Here is a 15,375-nt window from a genome sequence, read left to right on the forward strand (position 1 = left end):
CATTATAAAACAAAATAATCTCTCAATGACAGGTCAGAGGTAATTTATAAACAGATACTCTTTTATTTTGTTTGATATTAGCAATGCATTAAATACAGCATAAAGACAAACCTAACAGAGCTTCATTAAGAGAACTAATTGTTTACTCCAGTCAGACTGAAGGGTGCTATGAAATCATGTCAAAAGAGGGAAACACATTGAGCTTTGGGGTACAAGACAATTTACATCCGAGACTAGACAATTCTGAGGCTATATGGGGCCCCTGGATTTATTTACCACAGGTCCTCGGTTTTATCTCAATTCTACTCATGGAGGATCGAAATATATAAGACATATTATTACATTACCTATAGGAAAGGAGAACTTTATACAATGCTTTTAATTCAACGTCGAGTTAAAAACACCTGGATATATGCTTACATTACCAGTAGGGAAAAATGTAAGATCCATAATGCACAGTTCAGGACAGCATGAAAGACACAGAGAGACTTCACAGTCAAACATTAATATAAACTATAAGTTAAATACTTGCAGATGCAGATTAGATCTACTCCTTCACTCCACCAGTGAGGTTTTGATTAAACTGCTCTTATTATTAGGAACAATCAGAATCTGGAAGATTAAGAAAATGATTTTGAAATCAAAAAAAAAAAAAAAAAAAAGGAGGTAAAGGCTAACAAACTAAGGCCCCCAAAAGAAAGGCTTGATTTGCGAGCACCATTGAATATTTTCCGCTCTTTGAGCTAAAAGTACACTTGAATTTGAGGCAAGAAGTTAAAAATTGGCGATATAAACATAAAATAGTACTGAAAACAGGACAATAGTTTAAGAAGAAAAAAAAAATTCAATGCGTGCATACTATGTTTCGGCTGATTCATTAGTGATGTTAAATTGTACAGTCATGACAACTTTTGAAATGGGAAGCTAATCGCACAATAATGGACCAAGATGGTGCAGAAACCTGAGATTTTAATATACAGTGATAGGAACATGCTAATGCTAATGCTACGTCTTTGGGTTTTACTAGATTTAGGTTTATCATACAGAAATGATAAGATTCATGTGGACATTATAAAGCATAGAAACAAGCAACAATGAGGACCATCAAAACATACAATAAACAAACTGCACAGATTCTGTGGATTAAAAACACTTGTTTCCAGTTTGCTTTGAGGACCAAATAAAATGTTAAAATCCAATTAATAATACATGTGCATTTTACCAGCACTAGCCTTCAATTTGGATATATACTGTATGAAAAAAAAAAAATTTATTAGCATAAATTCAAGTATTATTTCTAAAATATTTTATCATCAATACACGTAAAACTCTAACTTCCATGCATGTAGCAGACACTGACGTGTTCTGAGCTACAATAAAAACAAGATGATGAACACCTGAATAAGATTATTACATTATGCTTTGTTGCATTATTGTCACTAAAGTGACAATATTTACTCAAATCTTTGCTTCTTTCTCTAAAATTGTCAAATTTGAGCAAATAATGTCAACTGTCAGGATTACTGAACGTAACAACAAAAAACAAAATGACAAAAGCCCCGTATACTAGCTTAACTAACTAAACTAATCCAGGCCTACTCGGTTACTGACCACACAGCCGCAGTTAGAAATTTAAATACTGAATGCATTGTGTAAAAGCACAAGAAAGTTTCCTATCCAAATATACATTAAGTATACAAAATGAAAGATGTACAATATTATATTTGTTTTAACATTATTAATACTCTTTAAATTATAGCACTGCTGTTCCCAAAGAGCATATGCTTATCCCTCTGATACATATATATTTACCTAAATACAAAACTTCAATAAAATTCTACTATATCTATTCATTCTTCAAATGATCCCTTTGCGTTTCTTTTACAATGTACATTACGTTTAACAAACACTGAAGAACACAAGCTTTTTTTTATTGTGCTTTTCCAAACAGCCGCATAAAGCAGCTCCCCAGAACAGTCACGCACTGTAACACGGCATTGATTCAAAGTGCTATACACCAGGGACGAGCAGACATTATTGTAAATTTTTGTAAGTTGATCAATAAGTTGTTTCAGTCAACATATATCAACATTCTGATTACAGTGAAATCTTGTATTTTGTATGCAGGTCTATGTTTCTGTACTGTTTGAGAAGCTGACAGCCTCTGTCTGTTTCCCTGTTATCCTTTAAATGCGTTGTTGATAGAAGTTCACAATAAAACTGTGCTGTTAAACAGAATAAAACACAATTAAACACGACAACGGATAAGAATTAAGATTTTGAAACTGGTCCATGTAGGCTGGAATGATTTCAGTACTTTCTTAATACCTGATACAAGTGGGAGAAAAGCAATAACTCTCTGAGGGCACCACCTTTCATGACACAGCAGACACACTCATGCTAAGCTACAGTAATTGCACATAATCACCACATATCTGAACTTAACGTCGCCATCCAGACCAAACCACCCTACTTTTCTGACACAAGATTGCAGTCAACGGCAAAGGAAGAGATAATACAGCCTAGATTTAGCCATTCACATGCCAGTCCTGATCCATTAGGAGACCAAACAATGTCGCAATGTGGGCAGACACTAAGATTAGCATCGTTAGCATTAGCGATTTTCTCAGCTGCCAGAGCAGGCAATAAAGGCGGCCGGACTCTTTTCATTCCTCATCGTGTTGACCTTAGCCGGACCTCTCTGGATGAGGCTGGGGCGGGAGTTGAGATGTGCTGAGGCATAGTCTCAAAATAATAAGCCAGTCTTGATATCTCCCAGAATCTAGAAGGCCTGAGAGACGGACATCACTTCATTCAAAGATCTCCATCAGAGGGGGGTAAACACAACCTGAAGAGCCTGTGATGAGGATTAAAACGGGTTTAGTTACTGTAGAAGTTTCATTCAACTCCAAAGTCAAAGCAGGAATAATAATTTTTAATTTTTAATGTCAGTGAGGTCTTTAAATAGCAAAAGTCGGCAATACCTGGGAGCAAAAGGTGGCATCTGGTCCATTACTCTGAGATTTTTGGCAGAAATCTCCACTCTGGTACCCTGTGAATAAAGAGAATTAATATTTTCTGTCAGAATAGCTGAAGGCTTCATATTCCCAAACACACTGAACTGTTTCTTAGTGTGTATAGAGGGTATGCACGTGAAGCCACCGCCGGCCGCTTTGACTGCGGTTACGCCCACTGAGTGGCAAAAAGAGTGGCAGCATTGGTTTTTCAGCGTGAATGCTGTGAAAAACACAAAACGCATCCAAAACAGGAAAGAGCTTTGCGATTGACTGTACAAATAGATTTGCCAAGAAATCTGAGGTATAATTTTACAGACTGCCGAAAGCTACAGAAAAAAGAAGCAAATTGATCGCTGCAAATCACAGAAACAATTGGCGAAAAGTGGATTTGCAGTTATCATTTTGTGTCAAAATGTTGGATTTTGGGGTAAAATCATTCTCTATATATTGTATTATTATATATTATATTCATAACTTATCAATTAAATATTTACCATCTTATATTCTGCATAATTGGGTGTTTTTAAATAAACAAAAGTTTTAGGGCTGGACGATATGACGATATATATAACGTTGATATAAGTGATCACTCATATTTAGACCTACCTATACTGTATTTATATAAAGTGTTCACAGGCAGATTTGCTTTATGTATTTCTGCGTTGTTGAAATCAGACACATCTAAATGTCAGGAAAGACGATTCCTGGCTGCATGTCAATATCCATGGATTAGGTTTCTTTGTGAAGTTGTAAGGAACAATATCGAACCCAACCTTTAGTGTAATTGTTTTTTTTACTCGTTTTCGCAGTTTACACTATTAAATCCAGTCACACAGCAGCTCTTTTGCTACTCAGTCCAGCTTAGGGAGCGCGTCCGGCGGGAAAGTGACGTCAATGCATACCCTCTATTTGTGTTTTTTGTTGCACAAATGTCCCATTATAAACCTTGTTTAACCTTTAGACTACTTGCCTACATATATTTATTGATATGTTAGTCAGAGGTCAAGCACTGAAGGTGTGTAGGCATGTATTGTATCTGCTATGGTTTTTCTTATTATTTTAATTCTCAAATAATGCTAGTCTAAGGCAGCCAACAGAACAGCCCATATGTCAGTGCCAGTTTTGGAGTTATTCTCTCAAAACATATGAAACTTTCATATAAATGATCAATAATGTTTGAATCGTTTCCTAGAAATCTTTGGATCATGTGTAGTTCAGTGATTCATGTTTCAATTTCCTAACTAGAGGGAAAGAACTTTGTCAATTTAACCCTCTGGAGTCTGAGGCTGATTTGGGGCCTGGAGAAGTTTTGACATGCCCTGACATTTGTGCTTTTTTCAGTTGTTCATAAACATATTAATGACAAAGGTGTCATTACACTGTATTCAGCACAAACTAGGCTACCATAATATGTGAGGAACATGTATGCACATGTTTGTGTTTTTGAAGGAATAACGTTTATGCGTGGTTATTGAAAAAACAAAAAAATTAAGTCACTGAAATAAGGCCAAAACTATATATTAAATCTGTGTTTACAAGACTTTTGGGTATTGGAGGTTGTAGGCTAGAGTTTTTGCTTCAAAATTATGTAAAAATTATAATACCTACTTGTTCATATAAAACAATATATTGATTTAGTTTTTGTAAGACACTTTTTGTCAAGAAACACAGTATGCGTGGAGGCGTGAATCATCATGAATAATGGGTCATTTACACCTGAGAAGACAAAAGAATCGCATAAAGAACCTCTAATGGTGCTGCATATTAATAAGGCCTTTCAGTCAGGTAGGCTGTAAAAAAAACCTCTGTAATCATGTCTCAGCTCAATTTAAAATAATGGTATTGTATTATATTCTTTAAAATATAATGTATTTCTGTGATGCAAGAAGTCTGAATATAGGTTTTTAGTTTAAAAGCATGCACATTTGGAGAAATATTGATGGATTCTCATATGTTTATGTCAATTTTCTATACAGATTAGTTATATTTATTCTATATTCATTGTCATCACTATGAGCGCTGGTGTTTTCAATTCATACTTGCAGCCGGAGGGCGCTCTGTACACCTTTAGTCCACAAATTATTCTAAAGAAGAAGAGGACATTTCAGGAATGGTGTTTTCAATTCATACTTGCAGTCGGAGGGCGCTCTCTGTGCACATTTAGTCCACAAATTATTCTAAAGAAGTAGAGGACATATCAGGAACTAACGACATGTCTTCTAGAGCTCGCTAAAACCATCACTGTCCAATATAATATGCTTCAGAGTTAGTAAACTCATTAAGGGACATAGAAGAGGATCAAAAACATGTTGTAAGTTAGTCTTCGGCAGCTGGTGTGCATTATAGGGTCCCAGTAATTTTCTAAATAGACAACATTTTCTACCAACCACAGGATTGATTTTACAAAGTTTTATATGTTTTAATGACATTAGGTGAACAGTTTGAATTATGTGTCATAAACTGTACCTGTTTACGCATGATGTCCATGGTCTGCATTAGGCAGCGGGGCATGAGGCCGTGGTTTCTGGCTAGAGTAATGGCCTGCTCCAATGACACAGTAAGAGTACACCTACACAAGACAGAAACCTTAGTCAGAGGTGGTTTAGACAATCTGTTATAGATTTATCTTACTGTAGCGGTAACCTAGGATACAAATTACATGGATTAGATGCACATATGAGCGAAAAAATAGAAAGTCAAAATAAAATACAGTTTACAGCAGAAATTTGACTGTGACTCCACTTCAGTAGTAAGAGGCTTAAAGATGAGCTCACTCAATTTGACCTGTGGATTTACGACTGACTATCTGGAGCAACATGAACATTTTACTGCAGATACCTCTGCATCCCAGTGGCACACATGGTGATTTGACAGGCCCCCAGCCGGTTGCAGAGCTCGGAGGACACCAGCAGAACACTGACACCAGAGGGCTGACCCGCAGAGCCCGGTTTTACATTCATATATGACTGCATGAGCCGACAGAGGTCGTCCAAGGTGTTGAGTGGCCGGAGGAGCTGGAGAAAGATTACATGAAACCGATTTAAAAGTTCTTATTTTAAACAGCTTTAATCAAAACATTTATATGCATTGCTTTCTGCATTTTAATTCTTTTCTTGTTGGTCTGTACAGGAATTCCTGATGATTTTTTTTTTTTCTTTAAAAAGTCTCTTCTCACCAAGGCTGCATTTATTTGACCTAAAATACAGTAAAAGCAGGAATACTGTGAAATACTATGATTTTTTTTATATAAAAAAAAAACTTTTCTATTTTAACAAATTTTAAAATGTAATTTATTGTGATGGCAAAGCTGAATTTTCAGTCTTTATTGTCACGTGATCCTTTAGAGATCATTCTAATATGCTGATTTGATGTTCAAGAAACATTTCTTATTATTATCAATGTTGAAAACAGTTGTGTTGCTTAATATTTTTGTGTAAACCATGATACAGCAGTTGTCAGGATTCTTTAATGAACAGAAAGTTCAAAAGAACAGCATTTATTTGAATCAGAAATCTTTTGTAACAATGTAAATGCCTTTACTGTCACTTTTGATCAGTTTAATGCATCCTTGCTGCTAAAAAAATATAAATCTTATTGACCAAACTGTTGAAAGGTAGTGCACAAGTATATTATCTCTCAACCAACCTGGTCTATTTTCATGGCTGTGGAATTTGAGTCTGAATTTGATTTCTCCAGATAAAAAGCCCTGAAGAAAAAACAAAAAACAAAAAAATAAGCACATATAATAACCTTTAAAGCACTTTTTTGCCAGTCAAGCATTTATTTGCTTAACATTTATTAACTTAAGTAATAAGATGTTTAACACTTTAAGATATGTAAGGTCAGTCACTTAGTATGATGCCCAAATGCCACCAAAAGGGGTTTGTACCTGAGTTTGCGGTAATAACTTTTGACCTTCTCCAGTGACAGAGCATTTGTGCGCTGCTGAAACTCTTCCATGGCAACAAAATCCTGAGACACCACACCCTCTGGCTTCTCCAGCCCTGATAAAGGGTAAGAAAATGCAGATGAACTTCATGCTTTCCCCAGTGCTGTAATGCTCTCAAAGTACCTCTAGATGGAGACCAAGACTCATCAAGGAAATAGAGTGACTTTAATTAGCTCTAAATGAGCACATTATGAGCATGACTGATTCTGGGCTGATACATATCCAACACGCTCTCTGTAACATTAACAGCTGTGATATGGACATCTGAGTAAAGATTGACCTTAAAGTTTCAAGTCAGGGCTATATTCAGATTTGAGATATAAATGTATGATTTCTTATAATGCATTTAACCTTTTAAAGCAGCATCCGAACCTCAGTTTGGAACATCACTCATTTGTAAGTCACATAAATAGAACTCAATTGCTTCACATGAAACTCAACTGCTTTAAATAGAGTTTTCCATGAGTATTAAAGAAAAATATAGAGCGCACACAAACTTATTGTCATTACTAGAGTTATTATGATGAACTAAAACTAAAAACTTATAACCACTACAAACATTTTTTGTTGTTTAAAATAAAATAGATTTTATTTCAACTAGTTAAGGCATCATATAATTCATTTTCTTTTAGTTTAACATGAAGCAATAAATAATTTGAACTAAAACTAAATTTGTAAAAACTATATAGACATTTATTTGAAAAAAAAAAGACAAAAACAACAAAATTACTTTTTTTTTTTTTTTTACCCAAAATCAAACTATTAATAAAAACTATGATACTTTATCAATGATACTAAAACTTGATTTATTCTCATCACTATGAATTATGGGATAGGCGTTTCCTCAAAAGAAACATGCAATGATGCCTAGAATCTTAAGAGGCAGCATAATTACAATGCCAACCTTTGCCAAGATGGCGCCTTAAAATACAGCCTCTGTAGGCAGCTCACTAGGTTTTGGAACTGTAAATTACAAATGAAACGCATTTAGAATGGAAACAGTCTTTTATCCTTTTGTCTGCTCCCACCTCTAGTGAAGAGGACTGATTGAAGCTTCAAAGAGCCTCCGTTTTGCAGTCTTGTTGGCAGCTCACTGAAATGACAGTTGTCCAGGAACATTGTCACCCTGATGGCCTGCCGACTGCCTTCCACCTGGTAATGCACAGATGTGTCTGTGGGGAAAAAAGTGAGCGAAAGGATGCATGATTCACAATGAGATAGTATTTAAAATTCTAAGCAATTTCAACCCTTTTTCCTTCACACTTGTTTGGGGTCACAATGGGAAACTACAGGTTGTTAATTAGGTTGTTAAAACCTCACAGATGTGTGAAACAAAAGCCAAGCTGTTCACATTTGTACAACACAGATAAAACACCTTTGCGGCAGAAACAAACCACTGAGCAGAACATCCTCCCTCGGATTCACTCAAACCAAAACAGAAGACGGCAGATAAAGCTGCTCTGCTATCATGGCTAACTGTGCTGACATTCCTGAAGAGGACATCTGGAGGGTGTGTGTAAGTTTGTGTGGAGGGGGAGGGGGTGCTGCTATATAAAGGATGAAAGTTTTGGCTTCCATTTTTTATTGGAATCACAAAGCTTTATCAGTAAATGGGAGGGACAGGGGATATAACTATTTATAAAAGAAAAGAATCTGTGGTCATTGTTGGTGTTTTTGTTTGCTTTAGAAAATGCATTTTAAACTATTACTTCACATAGCATACATGTGTAAAACAAATATTTCAGCTATTTTTAACTGTTTAAAGGGGGTGGATGGGTGTGGGGGGGTAATGCTATTTCATGCATTCTGACTTATTTACACTGTTAAAGAGTTGCATTCTCATGCTAAACATGGCCAAAGTTTCAAAACACGAGTTGGACGAATGACGGAGTATTTCTGTGCCAAATCCACTACTTCCGGTTTCGGAGAGTTTTTTCGAGTATGGCCTGTATGACGTCAAAAGAGAGCAGAATTCCTTGTATAGGCACTTCTCCCTGATAAGCGTGCACATACACATCACCCAGAACAAGAACAAGAGCACGGCCATCAACACGCTTCGTTCGGGATACGGAAGCCAAGAGATTTTCAACAACAGCTGTGTCCCAATTCAGGAGCTGCACCCTTTGAAGGCTGCACACATCATCGAGGCAGTCTCATTTAAGAAAAATATCCATTAGATTGCAACGTAAGAAAGAAATTACAGTATTTTACATAGGGCTGCACAATATATCGCATGAGATTGTCACGCGCATTTCGTCAGTAAAGCCGGTTCCCTGATTACCGCTAAATCGCCGACATCTGCTTTCAAATGGAGCGGCATTTAATAGACAGAGCCGTAGTTCACTGACAAGCCACGCAATATCGCGTTCATATCGCAGATGAATCGCCTTCGATAATGAGCGCGATATTGAGAATGAAGATCAGTCAATTTTATTACGGTTACTTTATTTAAATATGACATCCTTGATGACGTATGCAGCCTTCAAATGCGACCTCCAAAATGAGACGCAGCTCCTGTCACACCAAAGGAGTGTTTTTGGTTGTGAGGGAAAGATGACCTTTTTCAGCTTCCCACAGAACCCAGCATTAAGGGAACAGTGGATGAAGTTTGTTTTTCCGGGGCAGCAACGGAGTTGTGCATGTACAGTACAGTCCAAAAGTTTGGAACCACTAAGATTTTTAATGTTTTTAAAAGAAGTTTTGTCTGCTCACCAAGGCTACATTTATTTAATTAAAAATACAGTAAAAACAGTAATATTGTGAAATATTATTACAATTTAAAATAACTGTGTACTATTTAAATATATTTGACAAAGTTATTTATTCCTGTGATGCAAAGCTGAATTTTCAACATCGTTACTCCAGTCTTCAGTGTCACGTGATCCTTCAGAAATCATTCTAATATGCTGATTTGCTGCTCAAGAAACATTTATGATTATTTTCAATGTTGAAAACAGTTGTGTACTTTTTTTTTCAGGATTCCTTGATGAATAGAAAGTTCAAAAGAACAGCATTTATCTGAAATACAAAGCTTCTGTAGCATTATACACTACCGTTCAAAAGTTTGGGTTCAGTAAGAATTTTTATTTTTATTTTTTTGAAAAGAAATTAAAGAAATGAATACTTTTATTCAGCAAGGATGCATTAAATCAATCAAAAGTGGCAGTAAAGACATTTATAATGTTACAAAAGATTAGATTTCAGATAAACATTGTTCTTTTGAACTTTCTATTCATCAAATAATCCTGAAAAAAAATATTGTACACAAATATTTTGTACAATTGTACACATTAAATGTTTCTTGAGCAGCAGATCAGCATATTAGAATGATTTCTGAAGGATCATGTGACACTGAAGACTGGAGTAATGATGCTGAAAATTCAGCTTTGCATCACAGGAATAAATTACTTTGTGAAATATATTCAAATAGAAAACAGTTATTTTAAACTGTAATAATATTTCACAATATTACTGTTTTTTACTGTATTTTTAATTAAATAAATGTAGCCTTGGTGAGCAGACGAAACTTCTTTTAAAAACATTAAAAATCTTAGTGGTTCCAAACTTTTGGACTGTACTGTATGTTTGTTTGCTCCCGGGAATTCGGTGATGAATACTTTGTAAACGAGTCCCAGTTCGGCGTTGGATTTGCAGATCGCGTGTGGTGAGTAAACTGCATCAGATGTCTGTGTTTTGTCGGCAATCGGCGTGCAAGTGCGTATAATGTAAACAACACAAACGTTTTTGTTCCCTTTTTATTTATAATGATGTACGCAGAAGCTGCGCGCTCATGTGACTCTTTAGCTCCGCCCACAGCATGACGGCAGACACGCCTCAAGGATCTTGGCTTTTTTCAGAAAGACTCTGTTTACCGTATCTATCTTTTATAAATATGACAAATCTAAAGACTTTTCGGAGATATGAAGGATGCATTGTTACTCTATATGTACTCAAGATTAACATGAGATTGGCAGAAACTGTGTGTGATACCACCCCCCACCCCCCCTTTAATAATCCAGAATGCTAAATAACATGGCTGGCTTATACTTTTAACTGTAGTTTCAGTAATCAGTAACATGTTGGTACCAGGGTTATTATTGTTAAAGTCACACTGTTGTGAAAATCAAGTTTTTAATGTTGTTTATATATCTATGTGGTGTTTTTAATATGCTTTAAGACAAACCATGTGCAAATTCAAAGTCAACACCATTGCTGAATATTTTCTCTTTAAAACTGCAGTAAACCAAAGACAGTCTCAAACCCATGGTTTGAAATTACTGGTGTTTCTGATGTCACAAACTACCTTGTAACCAATCACGTCAATGTGCCAGTGGGCTTTAGCATTAGCTGTTTGATAACGTTGTTTATATTATTTATCGTTATGTGTCCGATGTTGTAAAAAGCGATACCATTGTGCAGCGTTTTCCTCAGTAAGTTGACCGAGTGGATTTCGTCTGAGCTCATGCGAGTGAGTGGAGGCGGGGCTAATTATCATATTCATAGATCCGTATATATTAAATGAGGCAAGGGTGTAGAGTTACATTCAAGCTATTTTAAGACATTAAGATTTTTTTCACAGGAAAAAACTTTAAATATGTAATTTTGGTGATCAAAGATGAGTTTTAAGGGATACAATTATTGACTACAGGGGACTTTAACTAAAACTAAAACTATTAAAAAATTTGCTTAATAAAACATGAATATTAGATGAAAAACTTCAACTGAAATAAAAGTTAGAAATGTTTCCTTGGCAACTAACAAACATACATTTAATTTGAAGCACTAAAATTACTAAGGAAAAAATACAAATAAATTTAAACCTAAATATTTATTAAAAAACAAAAACTAATAAAAAAAATGACTAAAAATTAAACTAAAATGAAAACTGAAAATAAAAAATAAAAGCTAAGTCAAAAAATTATTAAAAAGTACAAAAGTACATAATACTAAAATAAAATATTTTAAATATATTTTAAATTAAATATTTATTCATATCAATATTACATTAAATATAAAAGTAAATATATAATTAATAAATCTATTTGAAACATATTAAAATAATAAATTATTAATGTTAATTAAAATTATTTAAAGGGGAAGTTTGGCAGCAAACACTCTGTTTGTCTGCCATAAGCTTAGCGAAAATATAGCTCCAAATGAAAGAATATAATACATAATTTAAAAGTAATGTATTTTTCTGTTGGGACTGTGAATGAGAAGCTATTACTCCATGTGTTAATATATGTGGTGTGGTGTCATACTTGGGACGAGGTACTCGTTCTCCAGTGGGCGAAACAGCACCGTGACTTTCTCCAGATCCTGCAGTGCTGCTTTTGTATCTTCCAGCATGATTCGCTCTTCTCTCTGTTAAAGGAAACAGTTTGTGAGCCCCGAATAATCAAGTTCTTCATGGTGAAGCAGAAGAGTACATGACTAAAACAATACTGCATACTAGGGGTTTAATGGTAGTTTTTGATAAGAGTTTCTCCTCAAGATGGGATAATATCTTTGATAAGCGCACAATCCAAGTTGTCTTAAACATGAGACATGCTTTATATTAAGCACAAACTAAAACATAAACCTACATGGCTTGCCCTACTGTCAGATGTGTGTGTTGTTTAATGCGTTTGAGATGAGTTGTCCTCAGTACATCATGCAGCATATATAGAGAAGAAACTTGTGATGTAACTAGAACAGTTTCCTGTTGCAGAGAAATCCTTTTTTGCTCTAGAAATCAGTGAGACTCAGGATATGATGACCTTGGTTCTGTATTTAGTCCTTATTTATTCCCAACATTCAATTTCAAGGAAAGGGTGATTCTAAAACGTTATTATCATGCTTGTTTATATTAGTAGTAGGCACTGAGGCATTGTGGGATGAGTGTCACTGAATCAGCTATGAGAAGACATGACTTCTGGTAATCTGTCTTACCACATGTGGTGAGAGTGTTGACTGGAAGTTGAAGAGCACTCCGATGGCGGCGATCTGCTCCAGCCATTTACGGCTCACCTCTTTACTGTCCTCCTCATACTCTCCGTTATTGTTGAAACGCAGGTTCAGTGCGCTCACAAGCTGCTCCGCCAATGCACACAGCGCCCCCACCAGGGACTGGCAGAATATGACATCCCGCCGCAACTGGAGTTCTGTGTCTTTGATAGAAGCGTACAGAAGAATTCATGATATTTGTATAAATATTGCGTGTACACATGTATTCATTGTGCTAGTAAGATATGATGATGATGATGATGATTCAAAGACCTTTATAATTTATGGATCAGAGGGCATTATTAAATTTATTTTTTAATTAAATCTTTGTGTGTGTGGGTGTTTTAAACTGCTGTTTTATAGTTTTTAATTGCTCTAAATTTGTGTTTTAAACTGACAGATGTAGCTAATACTAATTCATTTGCTGTTCACAGATCAGCACACCGTACTGTATAACCCAATCAGTGGAGTGAGGTGATTACTGAATATCCTAAAACTGTTGTAAGCCGTGGTCCGAGCGCGAAATACTTTAAGCAGATGGTGGGTTTCAGTGCAGCACTGGGTGGGAACAGGGATTGGAGCTGCTGTCTGTGTGGAGCAGTAGGGATAAGGGCTCTAGATCAGGTTCCAAAGCAAACACTCAACAGCTTCCATATGTCTCCCACCACAGACCCCATGGGACGAATCCACTCTCTCCGTTCTCTCACTTTATCTTTCTACCGCTCACTGAGAAGCTCACAAACCGACACACCCCACTGCAACTTGGCTGCACGCACACAAACATATGTACGCACTCCCTGCTACAGAATTTCAATAAAACACTCCCTTATCACAGCACATAGAGGTGTCTGTAAATACAGGATAATCCAAAACAGTAGTGGGGAAGACAAATCACACACACTGCAGTTGCCTCTCTGAAATCTCACACAGATGATGACGCAAGTGCAAGATCATGTAAACATTCTGGGTTGACTTTCAATAGCTATTTGAAATGATTTACAATGATCAAGTTCAACAAGGGAAAGTTCAAATCAAGGTGTAACTTACCAGTGCATTTAAGCAGGGCCAACAAGAGTTGACTCCTTCCATCTGAAACACAGTTACAAATAGACATGAATACAACCCAACGCACTCTAATTCAGTATTACAAGGCTTGGGAAACTTTTAAGGGTTAGTTCACCCAAGAATGAAAATTCTGTCATTAATTACTCACCTTCATGTCATTCCACACCCGTAAGACCTTTGTTCGTCTTCGGAACACAAATTAAGATATTTTTGATAAAATCTGGTGGCTCAGTGAGGCCTCCATTGCCAGCAAGATAATCAACACTTTCAATGCCCAGAAAGCTACTAAAGACATATTTAAACCAGTTCATGTGACTACAGTCGTTCAACCTTAATGTTATGAAGCGACGAGAATACTTTTTGTGCACCAAAAAAAAATAAAAATAATAATAATAATAATATAACAACTTTACTTTAAATATGTTTTTAGTGCCTTTCAGGGCACTGAAAGTGTTAATTATCTTGCTGGCAATGGAGGCCTCAATGAGCCATCGGATTTCATCAAAAATATCTAAATTTGTGTTCTGAAGATGAATAAAGGTGTAGAACGACATGAGAGTAATTAATGACAGAATTTTCATTTTTGGGTGAACTAACCCATTTCCACTGCACTGCTTTTCCACTGTTTTTCTATTTAAACATGCTAGATTGACATGTGACTGTTGCACTTGTGTCTTTTGCAGAATTTTATATATGACATAGCGTTACACAAACATGGTGCTCAAGTTAAAAGAAGTTCAACTTTTAATAATCACATCCCTAGACCAATTTTTTTTATTCCTGTTAATGCCCTGTGTCGCATGGTTTTAAATGCAAAAACGTGTAACGCTTTATTTCAATAGTCCATTTTAGACATACTATATTTAACTTTGCAACTACATGTCAACTTCCAGTCATTGGAGTGCTAGTAAACTGTCTGCTTAATATCTGCTAATACTTTATTTTGATGGTCCCTCAACAGACATTCTGCTGAATATAAGTAACTTTGCAAGTTAGTTGACATGTAGTTGCAAATTAATAAGATAGCTGACATGTAGTTGTTTCCGCTAGATGGGCATGTGGCTGTTGTGCTTGCATCCTTTGCAGCATCTCGCACCTGTCATGCCATTCTAAAAAAAGAAAAGAAAAAAAGTGTTGCTCAAGCTAAATAAAGTTCAACCTTAAAAAAAACATGTCTCTAGACTGTTTTTTATTTATTTATTTATTATTATTATTATTCCACTGCCCTGCATCTCACGTTCTTAAATGCAAAAATGCATTCTGTGTAAATGGCCCCTTAGGATAATAAAGAAAAAAAAAGTCAGGAACTGGTGACATTGTGAAGTGTGCATACAAAATAAGAGCCAGACATGAATGCAA

At 35.7% G+C, this 15,375-nt stretch overlaps 1 protein-coding gene across 1 annotated transcript in view; it reads right to left on the reverse strand.

The window, feature by feature from the left end:
* Window positions 1-40: 40 nt before the first annotated feature.
* The window catches only part of prex1 (phosphatidylinositol-3,4,5-trisphosphate-dependent Rac exchange factor 1), a 92,944-nt gene continuing 77,609 nt past the window's right edge, over window positions 41-15,375 (reverse strand). Inside the window, exons 31-40 of the mRNA XM_048209920.1 lie at window positions 13,999-14,040; window positions 12,898-13,115; window positions 12,228-12,330; window positions 7,995-8,138; window positions 6,907-7,021; window positions 6,663-6,723; window positions 5,856-6,031; window positions 5,484-5,586; window positions 2,985-3,052; window positions 41-2,857 (exon numbers count right to left, since the gene is read on the reverse strand). Of these exons, the coding sequence (XP_048065877.1) occupies window positions 2,815-2,857; window positions 2,985-3,052; window positions 5,484-5,586; window positions 5,856-6,031; window positions 6,663-6,723; window positions 6,907-7,021; window positions 7,995-8,138; window positions 12,228-12,330; window positions 12,898-13,115; window positions 13,999-14,040 (1,073 nt within the window). The 3' untranslated portion in view covers window positions 41-2,814. The remainder of the gene's footprint in view (window positions 2,858-2,984; window positions 3,053-5,483; window positions 5,587-5,855; window positions 6,032-6,662; window positions 6,724-6,906; window positions 7,022-7,994; window positions 8,139-12,227; window positions 12,331-12,897; window positions 13,116-13,998; window positions 14,041-15,375) is intronic.

The sequence above is a fragment of the Megalobrama amblycephala genome, linkage group LG12, assembly GCF_018812025.1.
Source record: "Megalobrama amblycephala isolate DHTTF-2021 linkage group LG12, ASM1881202v1, whole genome shotgun sequence".
NCBI lineage: Eukaryota > Metazoa > Chordata > Actinopteri > Cypriniformes > Xenocyprididae > Megalobrama > Megalobrama amblycephala.